Source organism: Equus caballus, chromosome 3 (genome assembly GCF_041296265.1).
Source record: "Equus caballus isolate H_3958 breed thoroughbred chromosome 3, TB-T2T, whole genome shotgun sequence".
Classification (NCBI taxonomy): domain Eukaryota; kingdom Metazoa; phylum Chordata; class Mammalia; order Perissodactyla; family Equidae; genus Equus; species Equus caballus.
The window spans coordinates 83376001-83392589 of NC_091686.1; the positions used below are offsets into that span (position 1 = coordinate 83376001).

Genomic DNA, 16589 nt, shown 5'->3' on the forward strand with positions numbered 1-16589 from the left:
GTTATTGAGAAAAAGGTTTGCAGCCTTTTTAATACTTACAAGGTTATTATTACAACTGAGTTTTCATTTACTCTGGTATTTGTCTTCAGGAAAGAAACCATCTTATCTTATCTGGATGAATTTAAGAGATCATGTTGAAACACCCATTAATGTCTTAGTGTTTATTTGTACCAGTTGCAGGGAAGTAAATACCACTAGTTTACATAAATTCATCTTTCTCTTGGGGTTCCTGTCGTCTCTCATTCATATCCTTGGAGGAAAAAAGCGTTTTCGCAGGCCAGATTTAATGTGTTTACAGCACTTTCTCAGCTTGAAATTGAGAGAAGTAAATACGTTTCTGGTATTTTTAGTTCTCCGTTGTAGATTATAATTTGACCTTTGTCCTTTGTCCTAGGACAAAGGCTGGAGAGAAAAGATTCAAGGACCCTGAATATTGTTGTTTTATTTTTAGAGTCCTTGATATGAAACTATTGTTTACCCCTCTGGGTACATGAAAAAAACGACAGCTTAAAACAGCAAATTTGAGAAAGTCCTCTCTCACTCCCTATTATTTATACCAATTTTACCTCCATTCTGCCTCCTGGATTTGTTGGTTCAATTTGGCTAAAATAGGAAAAACCAGTATTTTTGCTAAGGGGTATGATGAAGGCTAATAATCCTGGGATTGAGCATATTTACAGAAGATAGAAGCATTTTCTCTCTGGTTCTGTTTCCTGGAATTTAACTCCCAAGTCTGAAAATGATCATTACTCTAACAAACTTAGAAACAAACAGTTTGGTGGGGGCAGGTATTCATCGCTGGCCTCCCGCATCTTCCGACAGTTTCTGAAGATCTGTACAAGAACTTCCTGACCTTGGAGCATCTCATCTGTTACAGCTTCCAAGTGGCCAAAGGCATGGAGTTTTTGGCATCACGGAAGGTAAGACAGCTCGAGGGGAAGCAAAATATCTCTTCAGATCACAGATTTGAAATAAGGTGTCCCACTGGTGTTTGTTTGGGATTGTAATTCATTCACCGCTCCTTGGGCTCTTAAAAGAGCTCTACTGGGGAGGCCCTGTTTCTGCTAGTTAAGGCTGTGTAAGGATTTCGTGAAGTTAATTCATGTGATAAATTCTTACTGAGCATCAACAAGTGCAGGCAGTGTTCTAAGCGCTCAAGATAGCGTATGAACCAACAGGCAAAACCCTCCGCCATCCCAGAGTTTACATTCTGGTGGACGGAGCAAACAATAAACCGTATAAACAAGTGAAATACAGCATAGGTTAGATGAGAGTAAGTGCTATGGAGAAAAATAAGCAGGAAAGGGTTATAGAGTATACAGGAGTGGTATGTTTGTGTGTGCATGTGTTTCCGTGTTTGTGTACATTCATTTTAAACAAGGTGGACAAGGAAGGCTTTAGAATGTGACATGTGAGCAATGACCTGGAGAAGGTGAGGGACTGAGTCTTGCAGATATCTTGGCATAGGAGAGTCTATTTTTAACTTAATTTACAGTCATCACCATCCATCAAAAAGTATTTGTTGAAGGAGTATAATTAGAAACCAGGAAGGACAGGTTTCAGATGAGAGCGATTAAAAGAGCTAAAATTAGAAAAGTAGGTCCCACAAAGGCTGAGGTGGGGACGTGACAAGTTACAAACATTCCAAAGGTTGTAAACACCCGGAGGGGGTGAGGTTGGTTCCCTCTGGAAAGGGTAAAATCGGTGGTTTTACACTAAACAGGAAAAATTCAAATTAGGTTTCAGGAGAAATTATCAGTTAACAAAATGCATTTCTTGCAGCCTCCTGGGGAGACAAAGACTTAAAGTTTTTGTTTTGGTAAATTAGAGTGGAATTCCTAACCCATTTCTTTTTCTGAAGTTGAAAGCTTGACCCAGCTCTCAGAGCCTCGGGATCTCAGATGTTTCTGCCGGGGAGCTCTTGTCTTCTCTCCCCTAACAGGAAGGGAGAGAAGTGGGGTCTTACAGAGTTTTCCCAAAGAGAGAGGCCCTTTGCCCTTCTTGGGGATTCTGATTTTATTTTATTTCCTTTTAAAGGCCAGAGCCTGCCATTTAGTCAGGGTTCCTTTCAGCAATTGGAAAGGGAATAAGGGGACATCCTCTACCCTCTCTTGCATCTACTGGTTGATTTCTTGAATACCACTTGCTTGTTGGGCTAAAAATGGAAGCTCTTTGGGTGAAGGGAAAGTAGGAAGGATTGTCTATTTCTTGCTCAATCATGCTATGCAATGTGCTTTTAAATGTGCCTCATTCAGAGGCACGTGCTATACCGATGCGAGGTGCGGGGTGGTAAGTAATGCCCAGCTGGCCTGAGCGCTCCTGCACTGACTTCAGAATTCTCGTCTAAGCCTCTTATTCATTTCTAGATGTTCTCCAAGTCTCTTGTTCTCTCACAAAGCTACGGGGGCGTGGGGGATGTGGGTGGAGCTAAAGCTACTTGGTAGTGGGAAGGTAGATGGTTAGGGTCTATAGAGAAGGGAGAAACTGATGAGCAGAGAAGAATAGATGGAAAACCAGGGAAAATTCAGCTTTCCTTTTTAGTGCACTGGAGGATCAACTGGGCCAGTGAGAGGCTAAAATTGCTTTAATAGACCTTTATGATAATCCAGCACTTTGAAAACAGGATGAGCCACACTGAGAACTGTTTATTAGGGCCGGTCCAGCTTCAGTTACATATGGAATGGGGGAACCAGCAAAGGGCACCAAACCACCGAGAGCCCCTTGTTTCTGGTTTCCGTGCATTCATTCAAAATAAATCCCATTCGCGGGCCTCCTCAGAATAACACGTTTTAACCGTATATGGTACCAGGCAAAAGGGATGTGTGGATGTGACCAGAAACACATTCTTAATTGTGTCCAAGAGAAGTCTATTTATGACTCCATCATCATACTATAACTTAATTATTTAACTGCAAAGTCTGGGGCTGTTTATGGGATAAGCAGATGTGTGTCTCAACAAAACTCACAGACTTTTTTCCTGAAGTGTTGAAAAAAGATATTAACCCAGTGCTTGTTAATCAGTTGGTTTTTTGATGTGGGTTTTTTTTTTTTAAGCATGAGGTCACAACAGATGTAGAAGAGATCAGCTGTGCTGAGACCTAATGCACACACGATTCTTTTTGCAGTGTATCCACAGGGACCTGGCAGCACGAAATATCCTCTTGTCGGAGAAGAACGTGGTTAAAATCTGTGACTTTGGCTTGGCCCGGGATATTTATAAAGACCCAGATTATGTCAGAAAAGGAGATGTAAGTTTCAAAATAAACCCAGTGATCTATTAAGTTGCAGAATTCAAACTCCTCTTAGCAAGCTTCAGGACCTGTGTTCAGGAGCAAAGGAAGTTTTTTCTTCAGATATTTCCTAAGTTGGTTCTGATGCCTTGTCTTCTAACCTCTTAGGCTCGCCTCCCTTTGAAATGGATGGCCCCAGAAACAATTTTTGACAGAGTGTACACAATTCAGAGTGACGTGTGGTCTTTTGGTGTCTTGCTCTGGGAAATATTTTCCTTAGGTAAGTCACTTCTTTTGTCCCTCCATCCATACTCCAGATAGAATGATAAAAGTCAGTGGCCCCAGGGTGCCTTTCCCTCCCCTGTAGTCCACCTTCATTGGGTAAAACTGACTTAGAAGCTTTGGATTGTAAAATTAAAAAAAAAAAGAAAGAAAGGAAAAAATTATATGTGTGTGTGTGTGTGTGTGTGTGTAGGTGATGAGCATGTTCAAGAATCAGGCCAGGCTCAGGGATTTCTAGAACAGAAATTCAAATCAAATAATGTCCCTTTCCTGTTTTTTTTAGGTGCTTCTCCATATCCGGGAGTAAAGATTGATGAGGAATTTTGCAGGCGATTGAAAGAAGGAACTAGAATGAGGGCCCCTGATTATACCACACCAGAAATGTAAGACTTTAACAGTATCCTTCTTTCCTCTTTCTTTGCTCACAAAAGTTCTCCCTGCTTAGAAGACTTTCCATTAGATTTCCCTCCTTCGTGGCCCAGTTTGTGTCTTACTTCTCCCTTGAAGTCTTCCTTGATAATCTTAAGCACAGAGTCGTCTCTTCTTGAAATGACAGCACTTTATCTGTACTAACCAGTTAGTGTTTATTAGATGTTGATTTGTGTTTTGTTTTCTATACACACTTGATACTCCAAGTGTAGGGCTCTGTGTCTTACAGAGAGTTTTGTATTCCTATTTAGTGTCTTGGCTCATGGTAGACTCTTTATAAATGTTAACTCATTCAAGTGCTTATTTTCAGCATAAGATAAGAAGAAAAGAGGCAGTTAATGACATCAGTGTTTTGCTTCTGTAGGTACCAGACCATGCTTGACTGCTGGCATGGGGAGCCCAATCAGAGACCCACGTTTTCAGAGTTGGTGGAACATTTGGGAAATCTGTTACAAGCTAATGCTCAGCAGGTTTGTGACCTTCATCCTAGATGCTTCTACAAAGAGTACTTAGGTGTCAAGGGCTCTCTGCTGCCCAGACCATCTTGTGGCCACCATGCTGTCCTCTCAGCCACTGAATAAGGAGCCATATTCTTCCACATCTGAACACTAATGCTTTTCTAGAGGCTATAATTACCCTTCTAGACGGTGAGATCCTAATTCATAACCCAGGAGCAGACTACTCTTATTCCCACTGACTTATCTTTTTATTGTTTTCAGATGGTCTTTTAAAGTAAAAAACAAACCAAAAAACACGCAAAAACTTGTTGATCCACAGAATATCAACAATGGGTGGAATTTCAAGGAACTTTTAATACATTCTGCAGGCAAAAACACATCTGAACCCTGCAAAATAGATGGCTTTTTCTTTGGTAAAATCCCAGGCCCCCATCACTTCCACTGGAGGATTTCAGAGTGGTCGTCTTTACCATTAGAAAGTTATTTAATCTCCAGTCAGTGCCTCTCACTGCAGTAAATGGAAGCCAATTTCCTCCTGCTTTTCTTTTGAACAGCTGGGCAACAAGGGGTCAACAATTGTTTTTATCAATAAACCTTCCAAACATTTAAAGGTATCAAATTGCCCTTTACTTCTTTCTCTTGATGAAATAATGCTAAATTGTGCAACCTTTTCTCAGAAGACCCATTTTCCTGCACATTTATTGCTTTTCTCAAGACCGTCATCAGTTTTTCCATTGCCTTGAAATGTAAAGGCTAAAATTGGAATGACATGCCCTTTAAAAGACCTGGCTCAGGTGGATAGGGCTTTGTGAAGAAATGGTTTCTCAGCTCTGCGTGGGTCTGACCACAGCTCGCTTTGTCTTCATTGTAGCCGCACTTCTTTGTAGTCCACTTACCTGTCTTGTTTTTCGTTGACTCCTTTAATATGCCTTCATCTACACATCCCTTTCAAGTGCCCTTTTGTTTTTGACAAACCGTTTCTCATGTTGACTTAAAGTTCTCCATTCAGATCGGAAAGCAACATACCCCGTAACCAAGAAGCCCCCATGGCGTTTGTTTCTCATGAAAAGACTCTTGAAGGACTGAAGCCATAACAATAGCACTCTGTGTTTATTGTTTCAGGATGGCAAAGACTACATTGTTCTTCCCATATCAGAGACTTTGAGCATGGAAGAGGATTCGGGACTCTCTCTGCCTACCTCACCTGTTTCCTGTATGGAGGAAGAGGAAGTGTGTGACCCCAAATTCCATTATGACAACACAGCAGGAATCAGGTACTGTATATGGTCAACATCCCCTGGAGGTGGCAGGGCAGTTTCAGGGTCATCTTGGGGAGGAGGGGTGGAAGGAGACGTTTTCTAAAGCTGCTGCATCCGGCTTCCACATCGAACCTTAGCCTTGAGATGAACGTAAAGGAAAGTGCTCCTTGAAGAGGGCCTGGGTAGGTGAGCTTCTTCCCATCTGTAGTCCACATTGCTGCCACGGCTCTTCCTTTCAGAATTCTAAGCCCTGCAGCTGCAAATAGCTGGCATGCCACAGTTTGTTAATCTCCAGAAAAAGAGACCCATTTTACAAAGACATCTGTATTTAAATTACCCCCGTGTACTCTTTTATTAATGTGAATTAAATGGCTTAGGAAAGATTCAGGAAGGAAGAGTTCTATGCATATGTGAAAACACACTTATGCCTCTCTGGCTGGGATGCAGTATGCCGTGGGGATGCGCCCTGACTTAGACTGGAGAGCACATCTTCAGAAGCCCCTCCCAAGCCTGATATTCAGCATTTTATTTGCATAATGGGACTTCTGGGCTTATTTGAAACACATGCCCTATAGTCCTTTCCTGATTTGTAAAAGGGTTCTGAAGGCCGCTTTCTTTTTTTCTCTCTCCCAGCACCTGTGCATAAGGAAAAAGTTGATATGACTTTCCACGATATGATATTAAAATTGCCTTTTACTAAGCCTGGGACTGCTTCACTTTGCTTTGTTTCTTTTCCCAACCCTTGGGTGTTTTCCTAGAGTAACTGGACCCAGGCTGCCCTCTTGAGTGCTCTGGCTGAGGGAGGGGCACGGAGCTCTCGCATGTGTCCAGCTCTTGGCCGGGTTGCCAGAATGCAGCTGAGGCGTCACCCTGGCCAGGATGCCCCAGAGAATCACGCAGGGCAGCAGGAACCTTGCGATGAGAGAGAAGAAAGCTCAGCCTGGTTAGAACAAGTGAACTGCCCACTCTATCTGTGTCAAGAACCTTCGGCATTTTTCAAAGAACTTTTCCTTATGTTATCAGATTTTGCCCACACGATAACTCTCGGAGTTAGGCAAGGGAGAAGCTATTATCGTTTTTGCTTTCGATGTTGAACGTGAGGCTCAGGGTGATTCCCTGAGGGGAATACTGTGTTGTGGTTAAGATCCAGATTTTAGAGTCAGATAGAACCCGGTTGGACTTCCAAGTCGGCCTCTTAGCAGCTGTGGGCAGATTGTCTAACTTCTCCTTCAGTTTACTCATCTGTGAAATGAGGCAAGGTCACTCGTGTTGTTCAAAATGATTGTTTTTGAGAATTACATGATATAATGTATTTCTAAATGCTCAGCACTTAGCACTCAATAAATGATAGCTGTTAAGTGAGCTGCTTAAAATCACATCCCTGAGGTGAATCCGGTTCCTTTGATATCTAACTCGGTGCTGTTTCCTCCCACACCAAGGAGGGGCCCTCAGAGAGAAAGAGTAGTGAGATAAGAGCCTACAGGTCCACTTCCATGTTTAAAAATTCTTAGTTCAAGCTCAGCTGGCCTTCTGGTGTGGTAATTGTTCCCGCAACAATTGCCTCCTCCTTTATCAGAAAGCCATTTGATCATGAATTATATTCCTTGGGTTTTCTATGACCAGGTGGAGCGAGGACCCAAGCCGGCAGCCTCTTGGCTGGCTTAGGCGCTTTGCATATGGTGCTGAGAGTTGATGAAGTCATATTTGTGTAATGGAAGTGCCAAATGCGATGCTGGATCTAAAACAGGGCTGCTAACATTTATCCCCAGAAGCGTGGACAAATGTGACACCACACTCGGAACACAGGCCTGGCTCCGATTTTCTGTCTGCGATTTTTGAATTGGTCTTTCCAGTCCAGTTTCTCTTTTATCCAGCCATAATTTGAAAAATAAAATGGAAATTGGAATCTTTTGTCTGCATCCCCTCTCAACCCCCTCCACCTGTTTTTCTTTTATAAAAGTAAGACTCCCCGGCCACATTTTAATCATCTGGGTTAAAAGAAAGGCAGAGTCGAGGCATCTGTACATGGCACACCTCATTTTGATGCTTTCTTTTGGTTCTGCTTCCCTGGGGAGAAAGAGATGAGGCTAGGGTACCTTTCAGGGGACTTGTTCTCTCCTCTTTCACATTTCCAGCCAATTAGAAAAGCTGAGGAATCTTTCTCCTTTGCTTCCTCCTTATAATTTTCAATTCCATTGCATTATAAATAGAGCGGACAGAGACATTACTGTGGGAGCCAAGCCCATGATTTGTTGCCTCTTTATTTTAAAAATATTTGCTCAGCATTTATTTAGAGAAGAGGCTGAGAGGTGTGTGGGGGAAGGGTGAGGAGCAAGGAGCGCTAGTGTCTAGACTTAGCTTTGTCTCTCATTTCCCCTGGGGATCAGCTCTGGCCCCAAGTTTGCATGCTTCCTGCAAGAAAACACATATTAATTGGACTCATCTTTCTTTGAGGGCAGTTTCGGGACCATCTGCGGTTGCTCTGTCACTTCCCCTGGGCGTTTCGCCTCCCACTCCAAGCAGCTTATCAAAGATTTCTTTTCAGTTCTCTCCCAGAGAAAGGTTCTGGCACATACCATTTTCTGCATTTTGGTTAATTGCTAGTGATCATTAAATGCTCCTTGTAGATTGATGCCTGGGACAGCCTGCTGGCTAGATGTTCCTGAATTTGGCTCTGATTTTAGACTGCTTGAAGCAAAACTGTCCTCTCTCCACGTTTTGTCTATGTCACACCCCACATCCCCCCTCCTTCCCATCCCTTCTCACCGCACAGTCAGTACACACAGGGGAGAGAACAGTGCTTGCTTAATAAACACTTGAACAATCATAACCATTGCTCTATTCTGCCTTTTCCTTCCGGGTACTTTTCCAAAGGTGCCAATGTGGAATAGGGTTAAAAAAAAAAAGTCCTGCATGGGCTTTAGAGTCTGAAGACCTAAGTTTGAATCCCAGGTCTAGCCATTTCCTCCCTAAGCCTTAGCTCCCTCATCTCCAAATAGGAAATAATATAAAAACCTATTTTACAAAATAGTGTTGTGATGAGCAGATGCAGCGATGTTCGGGAAAATGCTTTGTCAACTATGAAGGGCCATGCAAGTTTTGGAATTATTGGGCTCGGAAATCAAGGAGCTGTCCTTTCTAAGACATCTGCATTATTGCCCTAGCTCACCAATTCTAGTTGATTCTACATACCAAATATCTCTGGAATCTGTCCACTTCTCCAAACCCCGTGGGCATCACCTTTCCTTAGTCAGGCTGCCCTTCTTTATCCTAGAAAAGAAGCATAGCCCCCTAATTGGTTTCACTGCCTCTGGTTTTATCCTCCTCAACCCAGAGTCATCTTTCTAAGGCATATCTGACCTTGTCGATCTCATGCTTAAAATCCTTCAGTGGCTGCTTATTGCCCTCAAAATAATAATCCAAATATTCCGGTTATGTGATTTTGGTGCAAGTTTCTTAACCTTTCTATGACTTAGTTTTCTCATCTGAAGTTCGGATAATACCCACGCCTAGAGAGGTACCCTTTGTAAAGATGCCAGGAGACAATGGTGGAGGAGTGTTTGGCACAGTGCCTGGCATGTGGTAGATTCTCGGTAAGGGATTCCCCAATGAGTGAACTATTGATTATGGTGCCAGTAGTTTTTGGCAACCATCCCTTTTAGGGACTGGACTTAGGAGAAAGTGGGCTTTGCTCTCTCCTCGTATATCATGTCCTCTTTCTTGTAGAGTTTCCTGAGTGAGCATGTCATTGGTGAATCTCATTCTCTCCCCTCTGAAGGGAGGAACCAACCTCCAGGGGCAGAGGAGGGAAACTCTGTTTCTATTCTCCTCCTTTGGCCCAAGTGAGTCTTCACTGCACTTGGTCACAGAAAACACAAGGAGTAGCTAACATGCCCAGAAGGCTGCCTATGGTGGGACGGATGCAGGGATAAGAGTGAAGAGTGTCTTTGCTGTCCTTGTAGGCCCTTCCTGTGGAAAGGACTTCCCTTCTCTCCACTTGGGCCTTTGATGATTTTAACAGGATCTCTCAGACCCACCCAAAGTCACATGGCAGGAAAGGAACACTCGTAAGGAACAGGTGTTGTGTTATCTCACAAGTCCTATTCTTTGGACTCCTCAAGGAAATTGGCACCCTTTGGAATTTAAAGGAGAGAAAGAGACTTTAGTTGATAGAGTGTCGTTCTTTCTAAGAACACTTACCACCCACCATTGACCATCTCATTCATCCTCCAGATATCCTTGTGAGTGAGAGAGGGAAAGCTATTGCCAATACATTTTGAGGATGGGGCAACAGAGGCATAGAAATCATCATGATTTTCCCAAGCTTCTGTAGGCAGTCAAAGGTAGACTTTGAGATAGACAAAATATCTTGCAACTCTTGAACCACTGCCCTTTCCTGAGACCAGTGACTCTGTGGGCTGAGAATAGGGGATTGTGAGACTCCGCCCACTGCCCCCTCTACACACTAAGCCACTTTACATGTGGAAGGAGGAGTTCATCTCCAGATCCTGTGGGGCCCCAGGTAAGGTTCAGTGAGATCTGCAGGTGTTTCCTCTGCCCATCTTTCATTAAATGGTTGCTCTGTGGGCATAATATAGAAAAACTTTCCTAGGGAATGACCAGAAAGGTGTGAAACACTCGGTAACATGTGGAGAGCTCAATGGAGGCGTCACATGCGATCAGGAAGCCAAGTAGAAGGCTGTTGATCACTCAATTTGCTGTTTTTGTCTTTAGTCCAGTGCTGACCTCAGAAGTAGGATTCAAAGGAACAGGGGCTCATCGAGGCCCCTCAGTTATATTATACTTTTAAATGGACTTTCACAGGAAATTAAGCCTTCAACGTGTGCTAGCAGAGAAAGATTTTTGTTTTGTTTTTCTTTTTCCAAAGGATGTTTTGAAGGTCACTATTAAATTTGTGGTTGAAAGATAATGAACTTAGGTATCATTTGTGGTATCTGCAGCCAAATATACCACCACTAAAATATAAATATTTGTTCTTTTGCAGTCAGTATCTGCAGAACAGTAAGCGAAAGAGCCGGCCTGTGAGTGTAAAAACATTTGAAGATATCCCGTTAGAAGAACCAGAAGTAAAAGTAATCCCAGATGTAAGTACATATTTTAAAAATAGTCTTAGAAATAATACAAAGGATGAAACATTAGCTAGATAAATATTAGCCTAAGCATTAGAGTTTTGGAGCCTCATTATAAGGTGGTCTTTGAGGGTATGCGTCATGGGGGTCATTATGCAGATGGATCTTTTTGGTCTCCCTTGGTTTTGCCATAAGTAAAGCCCTTGGTCCAAGGTTCAAGATAGTCTAGCTTCATTACACTCAAGTGTAAATAGTATCATTGTGAGAAGAGGGATGGAAACGGGTCTCCTCAGCTGCTTCTTCCTAAATTCCTCTCTTCTTCAGGCCTGAGTCTACTGGTAGGAAGCAGTTGCTTCCTCTTGCAGCTTGCAAAGTTTCTGGCTATGATATGTTTACCTCCCTCTGCAGAACATTGGAACGTGTTGTCTGATAGATGGGTTAAGAAATCAGTTTATTACCTAGTTGGTCAGTGTACACACTCAGTCAACTGTGCCATCTCATTGTCTCTTAAAAAGGACAACCAGACGGACAGTGGTATGGTTCTTGCGTCAGAAGAGCTGAAAACCTTGGAAGACAGAACCAAATTAGCTCCGTCTTTTAGGTAAGGCTCAGCCAAATAGAAAAGACAAATTTCAGCAGGAATTTTTGGAAGGAACTTAGGACATTCAATGTAAGTGCAGAGCTTTCCAGTTTTGTGTCTCTGTTGGTTGAGCAAATTTGCATCAACTGAACTAATAAAGAACTGAAACAAATCAAATAAAAATAAATTAAGTGGCAAATCTAAAAAAGAATCTGAAAGAAATTAGAGGATTTGGTCAGTTTTTATGAGAATTTGTGGATACTAGGGAATTTCTGAGCATATTTACTATGGTTTGTATGGCACTGGATAAACAACAAATAGGTCATTGGATGTGATCCCTAAACTATCAAGATGATTAAAATCTTTGTGGACCCTGAAGAATTTTCACGCCTGTACATAAATGGGTGCATTTGTCATTAAGAAGTATGATACATAAATCAGCCAATATCTGTATGTATAAGATACTTAAATATTATTGGCTGAATGATTAAACACTTAATTGTGAGAAAAATATTAAATTTGTCTTGAATATAATTTCTTCCATATTGTTCTGTAGGAATTTGTAGTTGTTTTGAATAGATTTGCCTGCTTTGACCTTAGCAAATAAATGAAAATTTGTATTTATAAGAATAATAGGATTCGGAGTAGTTATTTATTTGCTAGTGGGTTCACTCTAGGTAAGAATAGAGAAGATTTTGTTTTACTTATAATCTAACTATTTTATGAAATGAGCACACCCATGGGTTATTGAGCAATGCTCATGTTAAAAAAAAATGTGAAAATGTACCATTGTATGATTTTATTGTTTGCCTTAGGCCCAAGGTAAGAAACTGTGAGAGCCAATCATATGTTTCATTCATTGATTCAAAATATATTTATTCATCAATGACTATGTGCCAGGTACCATGCCACTGTTTGAGACACTCATTTTTTTGAGGCTGGGTTAAGAGAAAAATTGCACTTATAGTTGTTTGAAATAACTTTTAAATCATGTCCGAACACAGAGTTAATAAAATCCTTTTTGCAACTTTTAATATGAATAATTTGGTAAAACACTTATTAAGGGGAAAAAAACCCCACATCTCAGAATAACTTGAGAAAATGTAAATCGTGAAGTTTTAGCTCAACACAGCCTACACTTCTAAGCTTTGACACGATCACCGTCTGCCATGATTCCAGGCCGTGAAAACATTCTCTAGTTGCTGCTGAGTGATCCAGTCCTGAGTTCTTCCAAAGAATGTGGTCTTGATCAGTAAAAAAGCAGTTTTTGATATGTCTGGCTTGATTGCGCACACGCGCTTTGACTTATTAAAGTTTAAAGTTGCTCAAGAACTTTATTAACACCAAACACAGGCCTTGTAATCCCCTGATGGACGGTGTGGGGAAATCACAAGTGGACTTTCAGAACATCCCAATTTCTTTTCATATTGTGCAAGAGTCCCTTTGGCTCCTATTGTTGTATACAAACTTGTCAATCTGCAAGGCCATAAAAATGTTCCATTGGTTGGAGCCTTTGCATAACTCAGGAAAACAGCCTTTCATCTCATCTCAGCCTTGAAAGACTTGGACCTGAATAAGAGGACTTATCTGAAACTACTAATTCATGCTAGTACCTGAAAATAGACATTGTTTGAGTTAACCTGATATGTTGATTAACAAGTGGGAGAGAGAGGGGCTGGTGTCTCCAGAAAGATTACAGTGGTTGGGATTGGGGTTAGGGTAAGAAGCAAAAGAACTGCCTTCTCTCTGCCCACTCATTTGGTTGCTGTTTCTTCCACAGTGGACTGATGCCCAGCAAAAGCAAGGAGTCTGTGGCATCTGAAGGCTCAAACCAGACGAGCGGCTACCAGTCTGGGTATCACTCTGATGACACAGACACCACGGTGTACTCCAGCGAGGAGGCAGAACTTTTAAAGCTGGTGGAGATTGGACCACAAGCTGGCCCCGCAGCCCAGATTCTCCAGCCTGACTCTGGGACCACACTGAGCTCTCCTCCTGTTTAAAAGGAGGCACCCACGTCCCCTACTCCTGGAAATCATATGAGAGGTGCTGCTCAGATTTTCAAGTGTTGTTCTTTCCACCACCAGGAAGTAGCCACATTTGATTTTCATTTCAAAAAGAGGACCTCGGACTGCAGGGAGCCAGTCCCTTAGGCATTTCCTGAGAAGACGCTTATGACCCAAGAATGTGTTTGTATCTTCTTCCAGTGTTGACCTTATTCTCTTTTTCATTCATTTAAAAAGCACGTATGATGCCCCCTACTGTGGATCTCTCCATGGGTTAAAACAAAAGAAGTTCAGGAAATGACTTCGTCCTGCAAGAAGTAGCAGTACCTGGGGAGCTGACACTTCTGTAAAACTGGAAGATAAGCCAGGCCATGGAAGTGCTTTTGGTGTTGAAGATGGGCAAGACCTTTAGGTCTGGGTCCATCTCAGAAACTTTGTTTAGGATGTGGGTCCTGAGCCAAGTCTTACGTGTGGGGTTTGGATTGATAGGAAGGAAGATGTTGGCTCACTTTGAAGGCCTAATGGAGTCTGCGAATGCATTGTGTTGGCTATGGTGAAGGTGGGCATGGGGTCTCTTAGGAAATGTAAAGGCTTCAGACGAGGTTACTGGTTTTAGAAGGTTGCGTGCTCTTCCCAGTTGGGCTAAATGAGAGTTCCTTGTGCTGTTTCCGACTCCTAATGAGAGTTCCTTCCAGACTCTTACGTGTCTCCTGGCCAAGCCCCAGGAAGGAAATGATGCAGCTCTGGCTCCTTGTCTCCCAAGCTGATTCTTTATTCAGAACACCACAAAGAAGGGACATTTGGACGGAGGCTCCCTGTCGTGTTGAAGAGTTCGGACTGTATAAACCAGCTTCTGGTTTCTTCTGGATGAATACCCACATGTCTGTCCTGATGTGATACGTCTGAGCCTGAATGCAGTCGGTTGGGTATCAAGCTGTGGTGTCAAAACTTCAAGAAGGCTTTTACTTTTTTGTTCCTTCTCCCTCCAACCCCTGGGCCTTCCCCATCCCCCGCCCCTTTCACCCCCAACTAGTCAGTACTTTAGGAATTTGGCCTCTACACCCTAGTAAAAGCTGATTAGATTTGTTCACTCTCTGAATAATTATAGCCAGATTGCAAATTTTTTTATAGCCCAAGTTATAACAACATCTGTTATTTAGACTTTTAACATGTAAAGCTATTTCTACTGATTTCTGCCCTTCCTCTTTCCTCTTTAAAAAAGAAAATGTATTTTTCATTTGATACCATAGTGTGAGATGCTGGGAACCATGACTGTAAGACATGCTATGGCACATATATTTATAGTCTGTTTATGTAGAAACAAATGTAATATATTAAAACCTTATATTATATATAATGAACTTTGTACTATTCACATTTTGTATCAGTATTATGTAGCATAACAAAGGTCATAATGCTTTCAGCAGTTGATGCCATTTTATTAAAAAAATTGAAAAACTTGAAGGAATCCATTTGCAAGCTTGCATTACTGGACTTCTCATTTCTCTCACTTCTAAAATGGAGATGGGGAATCAGATATAATTTCCATGTGGTGGTTTTTCACTTTTACTTGTTCTCTTATTCATCTTATAAGGGATATTTTCATAAAATGTTTATATACTTTATATATCAATAAATGTATTCTTAGTAAAAACAAAACAATGGTAGAATATTATCACAACTATGTTGAGGGTAAATTTGTCTGGCTTGAGGTATAGTTCCTTCTCCCCCTCATTGTCGTCTTCATTACACAAATAATTCATGCACACTGCGCTCTCATTATATTCTGCGCACTTTTGAGATTCTTAAAATATGAACTGAGGAAGACATAAGTACTTTAATAGTATTTGTGGCCTTCCAGTAACCCCCAGGCCCGTTAGAATAGCCAACCATGAAAATCAGAGGGTGAGAGAGCCCAAGACAGGTGGCCAGACCCAGGCAGTGCAGGGAAACATGAAGCATATTTATAGTTTTCAGTAAATGTTTCTTTTTATACTTACAGCGTCTGAACATCAGATCCTATGTTGCCATTTTCAATGATTACTTTCCCTGAATTCAGTGAGTGGAATTATCTAACAAATCATTGGCACCAACAAGCAGCCCTATTTTCTGTGGTATTTTTTTAATACAAGATTTTGGAATGGTCATATAGTCAAATATGCCTATCTTTTTTGTTTTTTAATGACTTCTAGGTTTTTAAAACTTATTGAGGAAGGTCTGGGCTTGTCGATTCTAAAATAACCCAAAATTCTAAATTCTCTTCTTCTTTCTTTTAATACATTTAAAGCCATTTGGGATTTATTTTTATATATGGAGTGAGGTGGGGATCTAGCTCTGTTTTCTTCAAGCAGTTGTTGATCACGGCAGCACCATTTATTAAGTATACAGTACCTCTCTTTCCCTGTGTTTGGGGAAATATATACTGTATCATTTTTCAAACCCTATCATCTCACCGAGACATTCTGCACAACTTTATGATGGACAACAGGGTGGCTGTGGGTGCATGTATTTCTTGGGGACAACACTTACAGAATGGGCCATTGGCTGGGATTTGTGGGTTAGGGTCTTCTGACAGATGTTGTTAAACTATAGGTCAGGCCTGACCTCATCTTTCCTGTTACTACAGTGTTGTTCAGTAAATGAATGGAAGGAGTCTAGATTATTCAAAATAGAGAAAACCTCATAGAAAACCAGAATTTTCTTCATTTTCGGAAAAAGAGAGTTTGTTTCTCATAAGCGGCCCCTGGCCCTGTGTCCAATGCCAGGAATTTGGATTCAGTTGAAACTGCACACTTCATAAAATGCTTTCAACACCTCGGGCACAATGATTAAGAGGTGAGGTTTGGCTTTCTCCTTTCTCTTCTGTCTTCCATGCCTCTTGTTCTTAGCTCCTTTTCTCTTCTCATTTGCCCCTGTATTGAAGAGGACTTTGTGTCTTTTTAAAGTGCCTCCTGCATGGTCTTATTTTCAAAGCTTTAATTGTTTTAGGTGATGCCACAGTGTCTCCCCTTGGCTCCTGGCCTCCCTCCTTCTCTCCCTTTACTTGCTTTGTTCTTCTCCCTCCTCTCAAACTACTCTGTCCCCTCACCTTCCATTTCTTTCTTTCCACTAAACTTCCTCTCCTCTGCACCCTCCTGCCCTGACCCCCAGCATCCTTTCTCCTCAACCACATCACAGGAGAGAAGATAGGAGGTTTACCACATTGCCTCTGGACTATGTTTTCCTATCAATGCACATTGCTTTGTCCTCTTCAAT

General features: G+C 41.7%; 1 protein-coding gene across 4 annotated transcripts in view; it reads left to right on the forward strand.

The window, feature by feature from the left end:
• The window catches only part of KDR (kinase insert domain receptor), a 43445-nt gene extending 28643 nt beyond the window's left edge, over positions 1–14802 (forward strand). For 2 of the 4 annotated variants that reach the window (XM_023638078.2, XM_070263814.1), the window contains exons 22-30: positions 823–920; positions 3126–3248; positions 3399–3510; positions 3796–3895; positions 4306–4411; positions 5522–5673; positions 10664–10763; positions 11264–11349; positions 13109–14802. In XM_023638078.2, the coding sequence (XP_023493846.1) occupies positions 823–920; positions 3126–3248; positions 3399–3510; positions 3796–3895; positions 4306–4411; positions 5522–5673; positions 10664–10763; positions 11264–11349; positions 13109–13331 (1100 nt within the window). In that variant the 3' untranslated portion in view covers positions 13332–14802. The remainder of the gene's footprint in view (positions 1–822; positions 921–3125; positions 3249–3398; positions 3511–3795; positions 3896–4305; positions 4412–5521; positions 5674–10663; positions 10764–11263; positions 11350–13108) is intronic. The other 2 variants (XM_014738773.3, XM_070263815.1) reach the window with 1 other exon arrangement.
• The last annotated feature ends 1787 nt before the right edge of the window (positions 14803–16589 follow it).